Below are 17,124 nucleotides of genomic sequence, written 5' to 3'. Positions count from 1 at the left end.
ACAGAGGAGAGGACTGAGGGAGCTCTGTTTGCAAGTTTTATTTGATGAACATTTAAGTTTGATTCTTGAAGAGATCATTTATGTTGTTACCTTATAGTCCATAAAATCTATTTTGTTAAGAATTGACCCTGTCTCACGAGCCTCTGTACAAGAAAGCTAGCCTAGCTCTGTTCCGTGACAGTAAACGTCCCTTCTGGCTGCCATATTGTGCTTCAGTAAGAATGTTAGGTATTGCTTTTCAGTTCAAATCTACCTGGGGTCACAAAATGGCTGCCCTGCCTCGATGTCTGTGGTGATACTGGAATTTATTTGAGGTCACCACCAATGAAAGGGCTCCATATTCATGAATGGGGTGTCTCCAGGGCCGGTTTAATGCAGGGGCTTACTGGGGCTGAAGCCCCTTGGCCCAGGCCCATGGGGGGCCAAACAGGCAGCAAAAAAATACATTATATAAATAACTATAAATAAAAAATAAAAAATTGAAATATATACAGTATATATTATATATACAGTATATATTATATGTAGTATATACACTGCTCAAACAAATAAAGGGAACACTAAAATAACACATCCTAGATCTGAATGAATGAAATATTCTTATTAAATACTTTTTTCTTTACATAGTTGAATGTGCTGACAACAAAATCACACAAAAATGATCAATGGAAATCAATTTATCAACCCATGGAGGTCTGGATTTGGAGTCACACTCAAAATTAAAGTGGAAAACCACACTACAGGCTGATCCAACTTTGATGTAATGTCCTTAAAACAAGTCAAAATGAGGCTCAGTAGGGCCAGTCCATAGCATCAATGCCTTCCTCTTGCAGGAACTGCTGACACACTCCAGCCACATGAGGTCTAGCATTGTCTTGCATTAGGAGGAACCCAGGGCCAACCACACCAGCATATGGTCTCACAAGGGGTCTGAGGATCTCATCTCGGTACCTAATGGCAGTCAGGCTACCTCTGGCGAGCACATGGAGGGCTGTGCGGCACCCCAAAGAAATGCCACCCCACACCATGACTGACCCACCGCCAAACCGGTCATGCTGGAGGATGTTGCATGCAGCAGAACGTTCTCCACGGCGTCTCCAGACTCTGTCACGTCTATCACATGTGCTCAGTGTGAACCTGCTTTCATCTGTGAAGAGCACAGGGCGCCAGTGGCGAATTTGCCAATCTGGTGTTCTCTGGCAAATGCCAAACGTCCTGCACGGTGTTGGGCTGTAAGCACAACCCCCACCTGTGGACGTTGGGCCCTCATACCACCCTCATGGAGTCTGTTTCTGACCATTTGAGCAGACACATGCACATTTGTGGCCTGCTGGAGGTCATTTTGCAGGGCTCTGGCAGTGCTCCTCCTGCTCCTCCTTGCACAAAGGCGGAGGTAGCGGTCCTGCTGCTGGGTTGTTGCCCTCCTACGGCCTCCTCCACGTCTCCTGATGTACTAGCCTGTCTCCTGGTAGCGCCTCCATGCTCTGGACCCTACGCTGACAGACACAGCAAACCTTCTTGCCACAGCTCGCATTGATGTGCCATCCTGGATGAGCTGCACTACCTGAGCCACTTGTGTGGGTTGTAGACTCCGTCTCATGCTACCGCTAGAGTGAAACCACCGCCAGCATTCAAAAGTGACCAAAACATCAGCAAGGAAGCATAGGAATTGAGAAGTGGTCTGTGGTCACCACCTGCAGAACCACTCCTTTATTGGGGGTGTCTTGCTAATTGCCTATAATTTCCACCTGTTGTCTATTCCATTTGCACAACAGCATGTGAAATTTATTGTCAATCAGTGTTGCTTCCTAAGTGGACAGTTTGATTTCACAGAAGTGTGATTGACTTGGAGTTACATTGTGTTGTTTAAGTGTTCCCTTTATTTTTTTGAGCAGTGTATTTTGTATTTTTATTACTGCAACCGCCAACCACAAGAGGAATCATAAGCCCCATCTCTATGAGTGCAGACAGCCTGCTGCTGATTTGCTGATCGTCAGATGGGGGAGGAGAGGAGGTAGGGGGGCCCACATGGGTAACTTGGGGCCTCTGCCTTGATTGGGAAACTGATTAATAAAAAATCTAAAATAAACTGCATAATAAAAATATATGACTGGTCTATTGTGTGAGTCAGGGTGTAGGGGGCCCAAGAGGCAAAAAAAATCCAACCACAGGAGCCTACTCTCAATGTTGGAAATATACCAGAGAGCATAATTTAGCCACAGAGGTTCAAAAGTTTCTAACAAATAACTGTGGATTAAGTTTTATCACAAGTACACACAGGTAACTGCCAAAATAAAGGAAACACCAAAGTAAAGTGTCTTAAAAGGGTGTTAGGCCACCACGAGCTGCCAGAACAGCTTCAATGTGCCTTCCCATAGATTCTACTAGTGGACCTAAATCATGACAGAAAAATGCACCACACACCATAACATATACTTTGTACCAAAACTTAGAGTGGTCAACTCTAAGTGCTGTTATTGTGGAGTGGAAATGTCTAAGTGCAACAATGGCTCAGCTGCGAAATGTTAGGCCACACAAGCTCACACAACAGGACCACCGAGTGCTGAAAAGCGTAGCTCGTAAAAATCGTCTGTCCTCGGTTGCACACTCACTACCGAGTTCCAAACTGCCTCTGGAAGCAACGTCAGCACAATAACTGATCGTTGGGAGCTTCATGAAATGGGTTTCCAAGGCCGAACAGCCGCACACAAAGCTAAGATCACTATGCGCAATGCCAAGCGTCAGCTGGACTGGTGCAAAGGTCGCCGCCAATGGACTCTGGAGCAGCGGAAACACAATATCTTTGGTGATGAATCAGGCTTCACCATCTGGAAGTCTGACGGCCGAATCTGGGTTTGGCGGATGCCAGGAGGCCCTTTACTGTTTCAACATGACAATGCTCCTGTGCACAAAGATCCATAGAGAAATGATTTGTCGAGATCAGTGTGGAAGAACTTGCCTGCACAGAGCCCTGACCTCAACCCCATCAACACCTTTGGGATGCATTGGAATGCCAACTGCGAGCCAGGCCTAATCGACCAACATCAGTGTCCGACCTTACTAATGCTCCTGTGGCTGAATGGAAGCAAGTCCTCACAGCAATGTTCCAACAGAAGCATGTAGCAGCGGCAGGTAGCCTTGTGGTTAGTGTGTTGCGCCAGTAACCGAAAGGTTCCTAGATCGAATCCCCAAGCTGACAAGACCCACTGCCATGTTCAGGGGCAGGCCATCGTTGTAAATGAGAATTTGTTCTTTACTGACTTGCCTAGTTAAATAAAGGCGAAATAAAAAAATAAAAAATCTAGTGGAAACCCTTCCCAGAAGAGTGGAGGCTGTTATAGCATCAAAGGGGGGACCAACTCTATATTCATTCCCATTATTTTGGAAGGAGATGTTCGACGATCCGGCGTCCACATACTTTTGCTCATGTGGTGAGTGTGTATATATATATATATATATATATATATATAGTTGAAGTCGAAAGTTTACATACACCTTAGCCAAATACATTTAAACTCAGTTTTTCACAATTCCTGACATTAAATCCGAGTAAAAATTCCCTATCTTAGGTCAGTTAGGATCACCAACTTATTTTAAGAATGTGAAATGTCAGAATAATAGTAGAGAGAATGATTTACTTCAGCTTTAATTTCTTTCATCACATTCGCAGTGGGTCAGAAGTTTGCATACACTCAATTAGTATTTGGTAGCATTGCCTTTAAATTGTTTAACTTTGGTCAAACGTTTCGGGTAGCCTTCCACAAGCTTCCCACAATAAGTTGGGTGAATTTCAGCCCATTCCTCCTGACACAGCTAGTGTAACCGAGTCAGGTTTGTAGGCATCCTTGCTCGCACACGCTTTTGCAGTTCTGCCCACACATTTCTATAGGATTGTGGTCAGGGATTTGTGATTGTCACTCCAATACCTTAACTTTGTTGTCCTTAAGTCATTTTGCAGCAACTTTGGAAGTATGCCTTGGGTCATTGTCCATTTGGAAGACCTATTTGCGACCAAGTTTTAATTTCCTGACTGATGTTTTGAGATGTTGCTTCAATATTGCCACATAATTTTCCTGCCTCATGATGCCATCTATTTTGTGAAGTGCACCAGTCCCTCCTGCAGCAAAGCACCCCCACAACATGATGCTGCCACCCCCTTCCTTCACGGTTGGGATGGTGTTCTTCGGCTTGCAAGCCTCCCCCTTTTTCCTCCAAACATAACGATGGTAATTATGGCCAAACAGTTCTATTTTTTTTTCATCAGACCAGAGGATATTTCTCCAAAAAGTCCGATCTTTGTCGCCATGTGCAGTCGCAAACTGTAGTCTGGCTTTTTTATGGCGGTTTTGGAGCAGTGGCTTCTTCCTTGCTGAGCGGCCTTTCAGGTTATGTCGTTTAACTGTAGATATAGATACTTTTGTACCTGTTTCCTCCAGCATCTTCACAAGGTCCATTGCTGTTGTTTTGGGATTGATTTGCACTTTTTGAACCAAAGTACGTTCATCTCTAGGAGACAGAACGCGTCTCCTTCCTGCGTGGTCCCATGGTGTTTATACTTCCATACTATTGTTTGTACAGATGAACGTGGTACCTTCAGGCATTTGGAAATTGCTCCCAAGGATGAACCAGACTTGTGGAGGTCTACATTTTTTTTCTGAGGTCTTGGCTGATTTCTTTTGATTTTCCCATGATGTCAAGCAAAGAGGCACTGAGTTTGAAGGTAGGCCTTGAAATACATCCACAGGCACACCTCAAATTGACTCAAATTATGTCAATTAGCCTGTCAGAAGCTTTTAAATCCATGACATCATTTTCTGGAATTTTCCAAGCTGTTTAAAGGCACAGTCAACATAGTGTATGTAAACTTCTGACCCACTGGACTTGTAATACAGTGAATTATAAGTGAAATAATCTGTAAACGATTGTTGTAAAAAATGACTTGTGTCATGCGCAAAGTAGATGTCCTAATCGACTTGCCAAAACTATAGTTTGTGAACAAGAAATTTGTGGAGTGGTTGAAAAACATGTTTTAATGACTCCACCCGAAGTGTATGTAAACTTCTGACTTCAATTGTACGTATACACACTACTATATATATTTCCTCCTAATATTGCACAATCTATGTGTCGCTTCATTGGCCTGGGCTATTGTTTGAATTCAATTTGTCAGTGTCAAAGTTGCTTCTCATTTTGGCAATTTGTGTGGGATTAAAAAAGACTCAGCTAATGTATTCTTTCATGTAAAGCAGGTAGAATTGCATGAAATGCATTTTTTAAAAGCCCCCCCCCCCCCCCCAAAAGAAACATGTGGAAATCCTTAAAACGCCTCTGCTCAAATGCAACCATGGCAAATTGTATTATGGCTTTGTTATAAAGGCCTTTTCTCTTCAACAGAGAATGACGAGGTTGTGGGACAACGAGGCACCTGGGAGATATGGTCCATATGTCACGCCCTGACCATAGAGAGCTTTTTATTCTCTATGTTGGTTAGGTCGGGGTGTGACTAGGGTGGGTCATCTAGGTGATTATGTGTCTATGTTGGCCAGGTATTGTTCCCAATCAGAGGCAGCTGTTTGTCGTTGTCTCTGATTGGGGATCATATTTAGGCAGCAATTTCCCCTTTGTGCTTTGTGGGATCTTGACTATGTATAGTTGCCTGTTTGCACTATTGTTAGCTTCACGTTTTGTTTTGAGATTTATTGTTTTTGTTTTGGCAGTGAGTTTCTTCTAGAAATAAAAGGATGTGGAACCCAGATCACACTGGGCTTTGGTCCACTCATTATAACGATCGTGACAGAAGATCCCACAAACAACGGACCAAGCAGCGTGCCCAGGAGGAAAGCCAGGAGTGGAGGACATCCTGGACGTGGGAAGAAATTATGGCAGGAGACAGAAGCCTTCCATGGAAGCAGGCGGAAGCAGCGAGGGAGCAACAACAACGACACCGGGGTTCGCGGCCACGACGCAAGCCCAAAAGACAGCCCAAATATTTTGGGGGTAGGGGCACATGGAGTGGTCGGAGACGCTGAGAGGTGAGTCAGAGACTGAGGAGGAAAATTGGGACAGATTGAGCAAAGAGTGGGCGGCGAAAGTTAAGGGGAGTGAACCAGAGACTGTCAGTGAGTTGAGGGAGAATGTGGAGGAGAGAGAAATGAGAGAGTTATTGAATTGGTGGAGGATGCACAGCATTTGCCCTAAGGAACGTGTGAACAATTTAAAGCCACCTCTCAAAGTCAGCTCTCCGTACTCGTCCTGAGAAGTGTGTTAATGTTCCGGCACAATTGATGCCGGATATACGCACCCGGTCTCCAGTGCGCCTTCACAGCCCAGTACGTCCTGTGCCAACTCCTCGTACTCACCATGTGAAGAGTGTCATCGTTCCGGAACAATGTGTGCCGGTTCTACGCACCGTGTCTCCAGTGCGCCTCCACAGCCCGGCACGTCCTGTTCCTGCTCCTTGCACTCTCCCTGAAGTGTGCCTTCCCAGTCAGGTACTTCCTGTACCTGCTCCTCACACTCTCCTTGGAGTGTGTGGCCCCAGTCCAGTAAGTCCTGTACCTGCTCCTCGCACTCACCCTGAGGTGCGTGTCACCAGCCCGGTGACACCTGTACCGGCACCACGCATCAGGCCTCCAGTGCGCCTCCACAGTCCAGTACGTCCTGTGCCTCCTCCCCGCACTCGCCCTGAGGTGCGTGTCACCAGCCCGGTGCCACCTGTACTGGTCCCATGCATTAGGCTTCCAATGCGCCTCCACAGTCCAGTACATCCTGTGCCTGCTCTTCGCGCTCGTCCTGAGGTGCGTGTCACCAGCCCGGTACCACCAGTGCCAGTCCCACGCACCAAGCTTCTGGCGACAGTTCACAGTCCAGAGTTTCCGGCGACAGTTCCCAGTCCAGAGCTTCCGCCGACAGTTCCCAGACCAGAGCTTCCGGCGACGTTTCACAGTCCGGAACCTCCGAAGACGGTCCTCAGTCCGGAACCACCAACGACGGTCCACAGTCCGGAACCTCCTACGACGGTCCACGGTCCGTAACCTCCTGAGACGGTCCACGGTCCGTAACCTCCTGAGACGGTCCACGGTCCGGAACATCCTGAGACGGTCCACGGTCTGGAACATCCTGCGACGGTCCATGGTCTGGAACCTCCAGCGACGGTCGGCGGTCCGGAACCTCCAGTGACGGTCTGCGGTCCGGAACCTCCGGCGACGGTCTTAGCTTGTTAGCAACTGCAGGTCAAAAGACTCAAACAGACTAGAGGTCTAAACAGTGGAAATTGAGGAAATACCTTCCTCTACGCACCAGGGGAGTGTAGTTCCACATTGCGTTGTACAGGTTGGGGGGGAGTAATTTAAAGGACACGCATGCCATCACAGCTCAGGACTGCCTGCCGGGTGTGAAAGTGATGGTGTGTCAACACGCCCATCTGTGTGTGTGTGTGTGTGTGTGTGTGTGTGTGTGTGTGTGTGTGTGTGTGTGTGTGTGTGTGTGTGTGTGTGTGTGTGTGTGTGTGTGTGTGTGTGTGTGTGTGTGTGTGTGTGTGTGTGTGTGTGTGTGTGTGTGTGTGTGTGTGTGTGTGTGTGTGCGGAGGGAGGATCAGATAAGACACTGCACGGACCAACTGACTTTTTCCCAGACACTCCATTAATCATTTCCTCCATCACTGGCAATAAGCCAAACGCTGGGCCGTTTCTTTCCTCTCCATCTCTCCTTATATGTCCCCCTCTTCCATGGCACCATCGCCCCACACACTGAGCCAAACCCATCTCCCCCTTACCGCCTCCCTCCTAATTCTCTCTCTCTCTATATATGCGCCCCTCTTGTATGGCACCATCACCCCATACACTGAGCCAAACCCATCTCCCCCTTATCGCCTCCCCCAATCTCTCTATCTCTCCCTATATGCCCCCATCACTGCATCAACTAACACACTACCCAATCACATCCCCATTTTCCCCCTTTCCCATTTCTCCAATCTCTCTCCATCTCTTTCCACATGCCCCCTCAAACCGTCGACCCCACCCTCTCATCAGCACCACACTGTCCCCCCTACCCTCTCATCACACCACACCGTCGACCCACACAATGAGCCTCTCCCTCCCGCCTCCATTCTCCCCCTTCGGGCTGTGGTTTGTACCCACTGTCATGACTGTCACTACAGACCCTGGTTCGATTCCAGGCTGTTCCACAACCGGCCGTGATTGGGAGTCCCATAGGGTGGCACACAATTGTGTCGTCTGGGTTAGGGTTTGGCCGGGGTAGACCGTGATTGTAAATAAACATTTGTTCTTCACTGACTTGCCTAGTTAAATAAAGGTTAAATTTAAAAAAATAAACCAGACCTTCTCTCACCCACAAAGGAGGGAACTGGGACGTTTTGACACTTCACACCCTGTTGTAAATTACAGGAGAAGGGGGGCTCTTTAGTAACCAAAGGAATGGCTTTGTTTCACAGACAGTTTTGCCTCTTAAACGCTAAGATGGTCAAAAGTGGATACTGGATCAATATTTCTAACATAAGAATATGGGGAATGGTCAGTGTGGAGCTATGGAAAACGAATGTAATATTGCTTTTAATTTTGTAATGTCATTTAAAACTGTATGGATGAAACACTGTAACTTTGAAAGTTTTTCCATTTTATCTGTAAAGTTTCCTTCCAATACGACGTGCATATAATATGAAAAAGTAAGATTTTTTTTTTCTTAACTTCACTAGGGTAGGGGGCAGCATTCGGAATTTTAGATGAAATGCATGCCCAATTTAAACTGCCTGCTTCTCGGGCCCAGAAGATATGATATGCATATAACTGGTGGATTTGGATAGAAAACACGCTAAAGTTTCCAAAACTGTTAAAATAGTGTCTGTGAATATAACAGAACTGATTTGGCAGGCAAAAACCTGGGAAAAATCCATTCAGGAAGTAGTTTTTGTCATGGTTTTGTAGTTTTCTATTCAATGCCATTACAGTATCCATTGACTTAGGACTCAAACTGCAGTTTCTATGCCTTCCACTAGATGCCAACAGTCTTTAGAAATAGTTTCAGGCTTGTATTCTGAAAAATTAGGGAATAAGAGCATTCGGAATGACTGGACACTAATGTGTCGCTAAAGAGCTTTTTCATGCGCTCGACAGAGAGAGAGAGCAATTCTTGTTTACCTTTTAAATTGACAACGTTATTGTCCGGTTGAAATATTATTGATTATTTAGGCTAAAAACAACCTGAGGCTTGAATATAAACATCGTTTGGCATGTTTCTATGAACATTACGCATACAATTTGGATTTTTTTTTGTCTTCCTGTTTTGACTGCGTTTGAGCCTGTGGATTACTGAAGAAAACGCGCGAACAAAACTGAGGTTTTTGTATATAAAGAGACTTTATCGAACAAAAGAAACATTTTTGAGTAAATGAATGTCTGCTGACTGCAACCATATGAAGATCATCAAAGGTAAGGGATTCATTTTATCTCTATTTCTGACTCTGACTCTGTTCTACTTGGCTGGTTACTGTTTGTAATGAATTGTCTAGTGGGCTATGTTCTCAAATAATCGTAAGGTATGCTTTCGCCGTAAAGCATTTTTAAAATCTGACACTGTGGTTGGATTCACAAGACCTTCATCTTTAAACCTATGTAAAATATGTTTTGTTTTCTGAATATCTATAATGAGTATTTCTGTATTTGAATTTGGCGCCCAGCAGTGTCACTGGCTGTTGAAGAGGTGGGATGCTAACGTCCCACATACCCAAGAGAGGTTAAGATAGGAATGTGATTTTAGGAGGTATAAGAGAACCTATCACCTATAAGCTGTGCATAAGTAATTAGCCACACCCCGAGTGAGGTCTGAGAGCGTGTCAGACTGATGGAACCATCCTTTTTGGACAGCATGCATAGAAAGGCTTGGTAATGAAATTAACATCAGGCCAGGAAACGTGAGGCCACATGTTTGAAATGGTTGGAACCTCAACACGATGTAAGAAATAAACTCACCTTCCATTAGACCAGAGAGACGGCGAGCTGAATAATCAACACAAGGAGGAAGAGGAAAACAAACTCCCCTCTCAGACAATCACTGGTACACAGCTGAATAGCTGTCCTGAGTCAAATATCTCAAACTCTTCAAACCAACATACTACTCTTGTCAAATCACCGTAGTACGCTATTCTCATCACCCCACTGGAACCATCAGCACAGCTACCTTATCTTCAAATAAGCAGCTTCTGGAGTGAATGCCACAGAGTGAAATGTGTAGTTCTGTTCAGGACTACACGACGAACAAAGGCACGAACACGTAAATACATTCATGATTTCTTATTCCAAACAGTCGGCGGTTCGTGTGCAAACTATATGATTAACGTGAGAATAGTTCTGAAATTAGTTGACGATAAGTGTATTTTTCTCTCTCTCTATCTCCATGTCGTTATGTAAAAGCCATATTGTAAAATCCCGCTAGGGACCTTTGTCTCATGTATTAAGTGTGTATGTTCTCCTGTTATTTTTTAGTTAGCTAGTAAATAAATAATGAAACCAACTGTGTAGTACTGAATCATGAGTAAGGCTGGGGTTTTTGCAGATGCATGAGGTTATGACTGTTCAGAATGATGATGATATGATAAGAGGTAATGATTAATAAGATGACTGTTTATCGATGTAATAGACCTTACAGAGCTTAATTCGGGAGATGGTAACTCCGCTAGCGGAACCCCTCAACAACATTCCGCTGAAAAGGCAGCGCAGGAAATTCAAAAATATTTTTCAGAAATATGTAACTTTTACACATTAACAAGTCCAATACAGCAAATGAAAGATACACATCGTGTCCGATTTCAAAAAAGCGAAAGCACAACATATGATTATGTTAGTTCAGAGCCAAGTCAAAAAACCACACAGCCATTTTCCAGCCAAAGATAGGAGTCACAAAAAGCAGAAATGTAGATAAAATGAATCACTAACCTTTGATGATCTTCATCAGATGACACTCATAGGACATCATGATACACAATGCATGTAGGTTTTGTTCGATAATGTGCATATTTACATCCAAAAATCTCAGTTTACATTGGCGCGTTACGTGCAGTAATGTTTGATACCAAAACATCCGGTGATCTTGCAGATAGCCACAGAAATCCCAGAAATACTCATAATAAACATCGATAAAAGATACAAGTGTTATTCACAGAATTAAAGATAGACTTCTCCTTAATGCAACCACTGTGTCAGATTTCAAAAAAACTTTACGCAAAAAGCATAATCTGAGTACGGCGCTCAGAGCCCAATCCAGCCAAATCCAGCCAAAGACATTTCCGCCATGTTGGAGTCAACAGAAGTTAGAAATAACATGATAAATATTCCCTTACCTTTGATGATCTTCTTCAGAATGCACTCCCAGGAATCCCAGTTCGACAATAAATGACTGATTTGTTCTATAAAGTTCCATAAAGTCCATCATTTATGTCCAAATAGCCACTAGTTGTTAGCGTGTTCAGCCCAGTAATCCATCTTCATGAGCACTAGGTCCAGACAAAAACTCGGAAAGTTTCGTTACAGGTCGTAGAAACATATCAAACGATGTATGGAATCAATCTTTAGGATGTTTTTAACATAAATCATCAATAATATTCCAACCGGAGAATTCCATCATCTGTAGCAAAGCATTGGAACGAGAGCTAACTCTGTCGGGAACGCGCGTCACGAGCCTGAGACACTCTGCCAGACCACTGACTCATTCAGCTCCCATTCCCCCCTCCTTTATAGCAGAAGCCTGAAACAAGTTTCTAAAGACGGTTGACATCTAGTGGAAGTCTTAGGAACTTAACCCCGTAGACGCTGTGTATTTGGTAGGCCAAGCTTTGAAAAACTACAAACCTCAGATTTCCCACTTCCTGGTTGGATTTTTCTCAGGTTTTCGCCTGCCATATGAGTTCTGTTATACTCACAGACATCATTCAAACAGTTTTAGAAACTTCAGAGTGTTTTCCATCCAATACTACTAATGATATGCATATATTAGCATCTGGGACAGAGTAGCAGGCAGTTTACTCTGGGCACGCATTTCATGTAAAACAGGTTTTAAACAACCTCTTCCGTGTTGCTCCAAATTCCTAATGAGTACGTTTTTAATTTAATCAGGTAACGATTAAACATAGTTAGTGGATTAAATAAATAACAGTCATCAGATTAATGACACCACTCAGGTGTGGATAATAAGCCAGCAGACACCAAACAACCCACAGATGTCACGACTTCAACCGAGGCAGGCTCTCCTTCCCGTTCGGGTGGCGCTCGGCGGTCGTCGTCACCGGCCTACTAGCTGCCACTGACTCTTTTTCCTCCCCCTCCTTATGTGTTTATTTGTATCCCCTGGTTTGAGGTAATTGGTAATTAGTGTGGCTTTATTAGTCAACCAGCCTGTATGCTTCTTTGTGCGGGATTGTTCGTCTGTAGCTTTGGATTTCGGGAGTGGTTTATTGTATTGTGTACTGGGTTTGTCTCCCGTGTTTGTAGACAGGTGTTTATGACACCCAGTAAGTCCGTGTTGGACATTTTGGTTTGCCGGTTGGGCATTAAAGATCACCGTATTGAAGCTCTGCTGTATTCCTGCGTCTGATTTCACACCCCCCGACACCCAGGTCGTTACAACAGACCAATAGTAGTGGGGTTGTTATTGTGGCTCCTCCCCCTACTGATAACTCCCCAGTGCTCTTAGTCCTACTGCTGCTGTTGTGTTAGATGGTTAGCTACACAGTCATTACAGCAACCAGCCAACGTTCCGGCCGCATGGCCTTGATCACTTAACACACAGAAACAAACCATTTCCTGTATGCACATATGCATTTCGTGTTAGAGACAGACCAGGCCTGTCTGGCTGAGTGTCTGATGCATTAAGTGTTTATTTCTTTTGTCAGCAAAGCTATTTAGGGATGCAGACAGGCGGCTTACCCATAGTACACTTTAGAAAGGGAGTAACTGTAATGGTCAGCCAGCCTGCAGAGTAGAAGTGCAGTTCAATTAACCATCTGCAATCATTGATTTGCTGACATTTTTACGTTTTCCAATGTGAGTATACAAACTACACAATTGATATACTGTTCGTGCAAAAACGTAGACATCCATATAAGACCTTGAAATCACACATATTTTTCAAACGTTGGGTGATAGAGTACTTACGCAATGCAGGGGGGTACCCCTTCTCCCTGAGGGGTGCAGGGTTCCTTCTCCTCCAGTTCGGGGCACTCCTCCCCTTCTCCCACCGGGAACTGGTGTACCCGGCGTGTGCGTGTGCGCTCACCCGTGGGCCCGTTGAGCTCGTAGCAGTCCTTGGAGCAGGGCGACCAGTCGGTCCAGTCGCTCACCTCACAGTCCTTGGCCAGTACGCAGGCCTGGTATGTCACTGGTAGGGACTCCCGAGAACACAGGCTGGAGAGAAGAGACAAGGCGTTCATTAATTAGGTTCAAAGAAATCAGTGAAGGTGTTTGGTCAAAGGAATGAGGCAAGGTGTCCTAATAAGGCCAAACTTGTTTGCAAAATCCGATTCAGGAACACCACAGCTTCAAACCCCTTGAACTCATTCTGAATTTGTAAAGTACCTTTTCTACAAACCTACATATTAATTTAGCATTGTAGTCATTTAGCAGATCCTCTCACCCAAAGCAATGTAAATCTGAAATAGGACCCAAATATACAATTATAGATTTCCTTAGCTTACAGACAGATAAACATCATAATAAACAATAACCAATGTTAAATGAAGTGAGATGGAATACATTCCCACCAGATATATTTCAGAGCTTATATAACAGTAAACACACTTGATCCTTGGCCTCTGGCCAACAATGTGGTTGGTAGATGGTCAGTATCAGATCAGATAAGCCTCTTTGGGGGTTTCAGTTCAACATCTGTGGTAGATGCTATGAGTAGCTCCTAAAAAACTAAAATACCTCAACATTACTACTCATTATAGAGGAGAAATGTCTCAACATTAATCCTAGGATAGACCTAGATCATAGAGATATAATATATATTCTACTTAAAGATACGGGAATATAATACAAGTTGTTATCCCATCATTTTAATCATTTATGATTTTCTCTGAGCATCTCCCTATGGACGCCCATTTTCTTTTTCTTTCAAGATGCGCTAAAGCATTCATATCCCTTTAAGAAAGTGGGAGAGATCTATTCGTGTTAAGTGGTCACCATAACAGCCACCCCGTTCCTCAGAGACAGAATTGGAACAGACATGCATTTCACATCTCAGCAAAGAGGAACAATGCCTTTTAGAAAGCATGTGCACCTGAGTAGAATGGAATGGAGACATTCAATAAAACACGTCTTGACCACCACCACCCAGCTATTTCTGTAATATGAATGAAGGACCGTGCTACAGTATGTGGATGTAGTTAGATGGCCACCCATAGAAAAATGGACATGACGCAGGATGATGGTTAACGGAAAGGGACAGCGGTTTGATCCTCTGACCATTTCATAGATGTTATGGTTGAGGGCTCCCATCGTCTGTTGGATCCCAGGGACACGGTTGAGTACAGCAGAATGGAAGGAAGCCAAGACACTTCTACTCATCATCGATTCAACTCTCATAGTTGATCTCACTGAATAAATATTGGTTTTCTATGAATATTACGCTATGTTGAGGCGCAAAAACAAGAATGCTGTTTATCCTCGTATCTCTTTATTAATACATACTATATATTAATCGCTGAATATCACAATGCTTTCAGTTGGAGGTTACGGTAAATCTGAAGCTTTGAAACTAACTTCACACCGTAAAAAACTCCAATTGCTTCTTTGAAAGACGACAAGTTCTTTGGTTAAACAAAGAATAAATGTCAATGAAAATATGATACAAAACATAGACACTGCAGACTCCATTGACTGAACCCTCACTTCAGAGACAAACAAAAAAACACAGCTCTACTTTCTGAGATTTTTAGGAGAAGAGGTTGCAAAAAACTGGCCAAAAATATTTTAAATGCAAAGTAAACAAGCCGTTAGATGAATATTAATAAACTGCAGGACTATTGTGGATTAATGCTACAAAAAAACATCTCCAAAGGCAGCATTTTTGCCAATGATGACTTCATCGTGTGTGACTGTTAGTACTGCAGAACACAGAACACTTTAGGCTCTTGTAAATCTTTCAGCGCTGACTGTGAATCGTGTGCTGCCAGTAATAATGTCTTTCTATAACACACAGAGAGATGCATCCCTAAGTCACCTCTATGTAATGGGGAAACAATGGAACATAGAAAATGATATCAGAGACACTGGTGAGAAATGGATGAGACAGTCATCATGAGGTAGTTGTGATGCATACAGTAAGACTATAAACTATAAGGGAGACTGACCTCAGTGCGTCAGTGTTGCCGCTCCTGTGAACACAGGTCACCTCCCGGGTCTGGTAACCAACCTGCAGGTCCCAGAACTTCCCTCCCTGTCGGTTCTGTCTGTTCCTGGTCCTCTTATTTTTTATCAGCTCTTTGGTCTCTGGGTCTTTCACCCTCCCCCTCGCCCTCACCCGCTCCCTCACCCTCTCCTTGACTCTTTCCTTGTTCTTCCTGCGTCCTTCTTTGGCTGCCTGTCTTCCTTTTCTACCCTCCTTTCTTTCCTCCTTTCTTTTCATCCTTTCTTCTTTGCTCAGTCGAGGCTGGCGTGGGGTGGGAACCTCGCTGCCCTCTTTACCCTCTTTACCCTCTCTGCCCTTGCGAAGCCGGCGAGGGAGAGCCACATCTTTACCGTGAGTAAGGGTGGGAGCCTGCCTGGCCGTGCGAGGGAGGGGTACAGAGCAGGGACCCCAGGACCCCACCCTTAGACTATAGAGACTCTCTGGGCCAACGCAGGGACCTGGCTGACACGTCTGGAACTCTGTCAGGTTAGGGCAGGCCGAGCCCCCGAACAGAGGCGGCGCCAGGACAAAACGGACACGATTCTGAAGACCCATGCCGCACGTTTTCGAACAGGAAGTCCATGGGGTGAACTGGGAGACCACACAGTCCCGCGGGCACGGGATCAGACAGGCCTGCTCCAGCCTGGGCTTGGGCTCAAAATATTCACAAATCGCTGCATCCTCCGCGGGCACGCCATCTGCTTTCTGGACGCAGCCCACCTCGCGTGTCTGGATGCCCTCCTCGCCGCGGGTACATACGGCTGGCCGCTGGAGTGCCCCAGTGCTCCGCATGGACACGGGCACACACTGGTTCCAGGCGCCCAACTGCCAGTCGTACAGGTCTTTGTGCCAGTCACATACGTGGAAGCAGCTCTGCTGGTTCTCCGGGCGCTCTGCCTGGTCACAGTTGGTGTGAAGAGTGGTCCAGCCTTCAGAGTGGGCGCACCACACTGCCCGGCTCTGGCTGCCCCCTGGGCCACACTCGCTGCCCATACACCGGCCCCATGGACCTGAGGAAACAGAGAGCCACAGAGGTCACAGGGAGTTCAGCTGAAGGATTAACTATCAGAGCAGTTAGTCATAATATTATCCAAATGGAAAGCATCATGTAGAAGAAACTCAGCTCCTATCTGTCAGATTAGAACTTTACTGGACAGTTCTTAATAGCTACAAAATGACACGCCCATCTGTGTAAAACTTAATCTAAATGTTACCGTTCAAGACTTGACATTGATTTTGATAAAAAGTTGGAGGGCAGTTGATAAGGAATTTGCATCATCTCTTCATATGACTTTCCTATGAATCAAAGCCCCTTAAAGCCCAGAAGACCAAGCTCTCTAGCGCTTCTATACCAGAGGACTATCAGTCAGTTTCTGAAGTGCTTCTCAGGACAACAGAACTGTAATGTATTTACACATCCAACACAAACAACCAAAGTTCCTTGTGAGGAGGAATAAGTACTTCCTGATAAATAACGCCTTCGCTCAAGCCCTAAATCCCACCCGCACACACACACACACAAACAAACACAAATCACGCCGCATAAATCACTATGCCAAGTGCAATTTTCTGATTGCACTTCCTTCCTCTAGGATTTATGGGAATGCAATTAAAAGTCTAGAGGTAAACATACCCTCAGAACATAAAACGCCAAGTAAGTACAGGAGAGGCAGACAAAGATCCCAGAGCCCACAGAGCCCAGAGCCCACAGAGCCTAGAGCCCAG

The 17,124-nt window shown here is 45.0% G+C and overlaps 1 protein-coding gene across 1 annotated transcript in view; it reads right to left on the bottom strand.

Moving 5' to 3' along the window:
• The window catches only part of LOC129831003 (thrombospondin type-1 domain-containing protein 7A-like), a 214,181-nt gene that overhangs the window by 114,847 nt on the left and 82,210 nt on the right, over positions 1-17,124 (bottom strand). The window contains exons 2-3 of the mRNA XM_055893960.1: positions 15,362-16,409; positions 13,164-13,412 (exon numbers count right to left, since the gene is read on the bottom strand). Coding sequence (XP_055749935.1) covers positions 13,164-13,412; positions 15,362-16,409 — 1,297 coding nt within the window. The remainder of the gene's footprint in view (positions 1-13,163; positions 13,413-15,361; positions 16,410-17,124) is intronic.

This window comes from Salvelinus fontinalis, chromosome 32, assembly GCF_029448725.1.
Source record: "Salvelinus fontinalis isolate EN_2023a chromosome 32, ASM2944872v1, whole genome shotgun sequence".
Taxonomy (NCBI): domain Eukaryota; kingdom Metazoa; phylum Chordata; class Actinopteri; order Salmoniformes; family Salmonidae; genus Salvelinus; species Salvelinus fontinalis.
The sequence above is the reverse complement of the archived record's forward strand: the minus strand, read 5'-3'. Positions and strand labels throughout refer to the sequence as shown.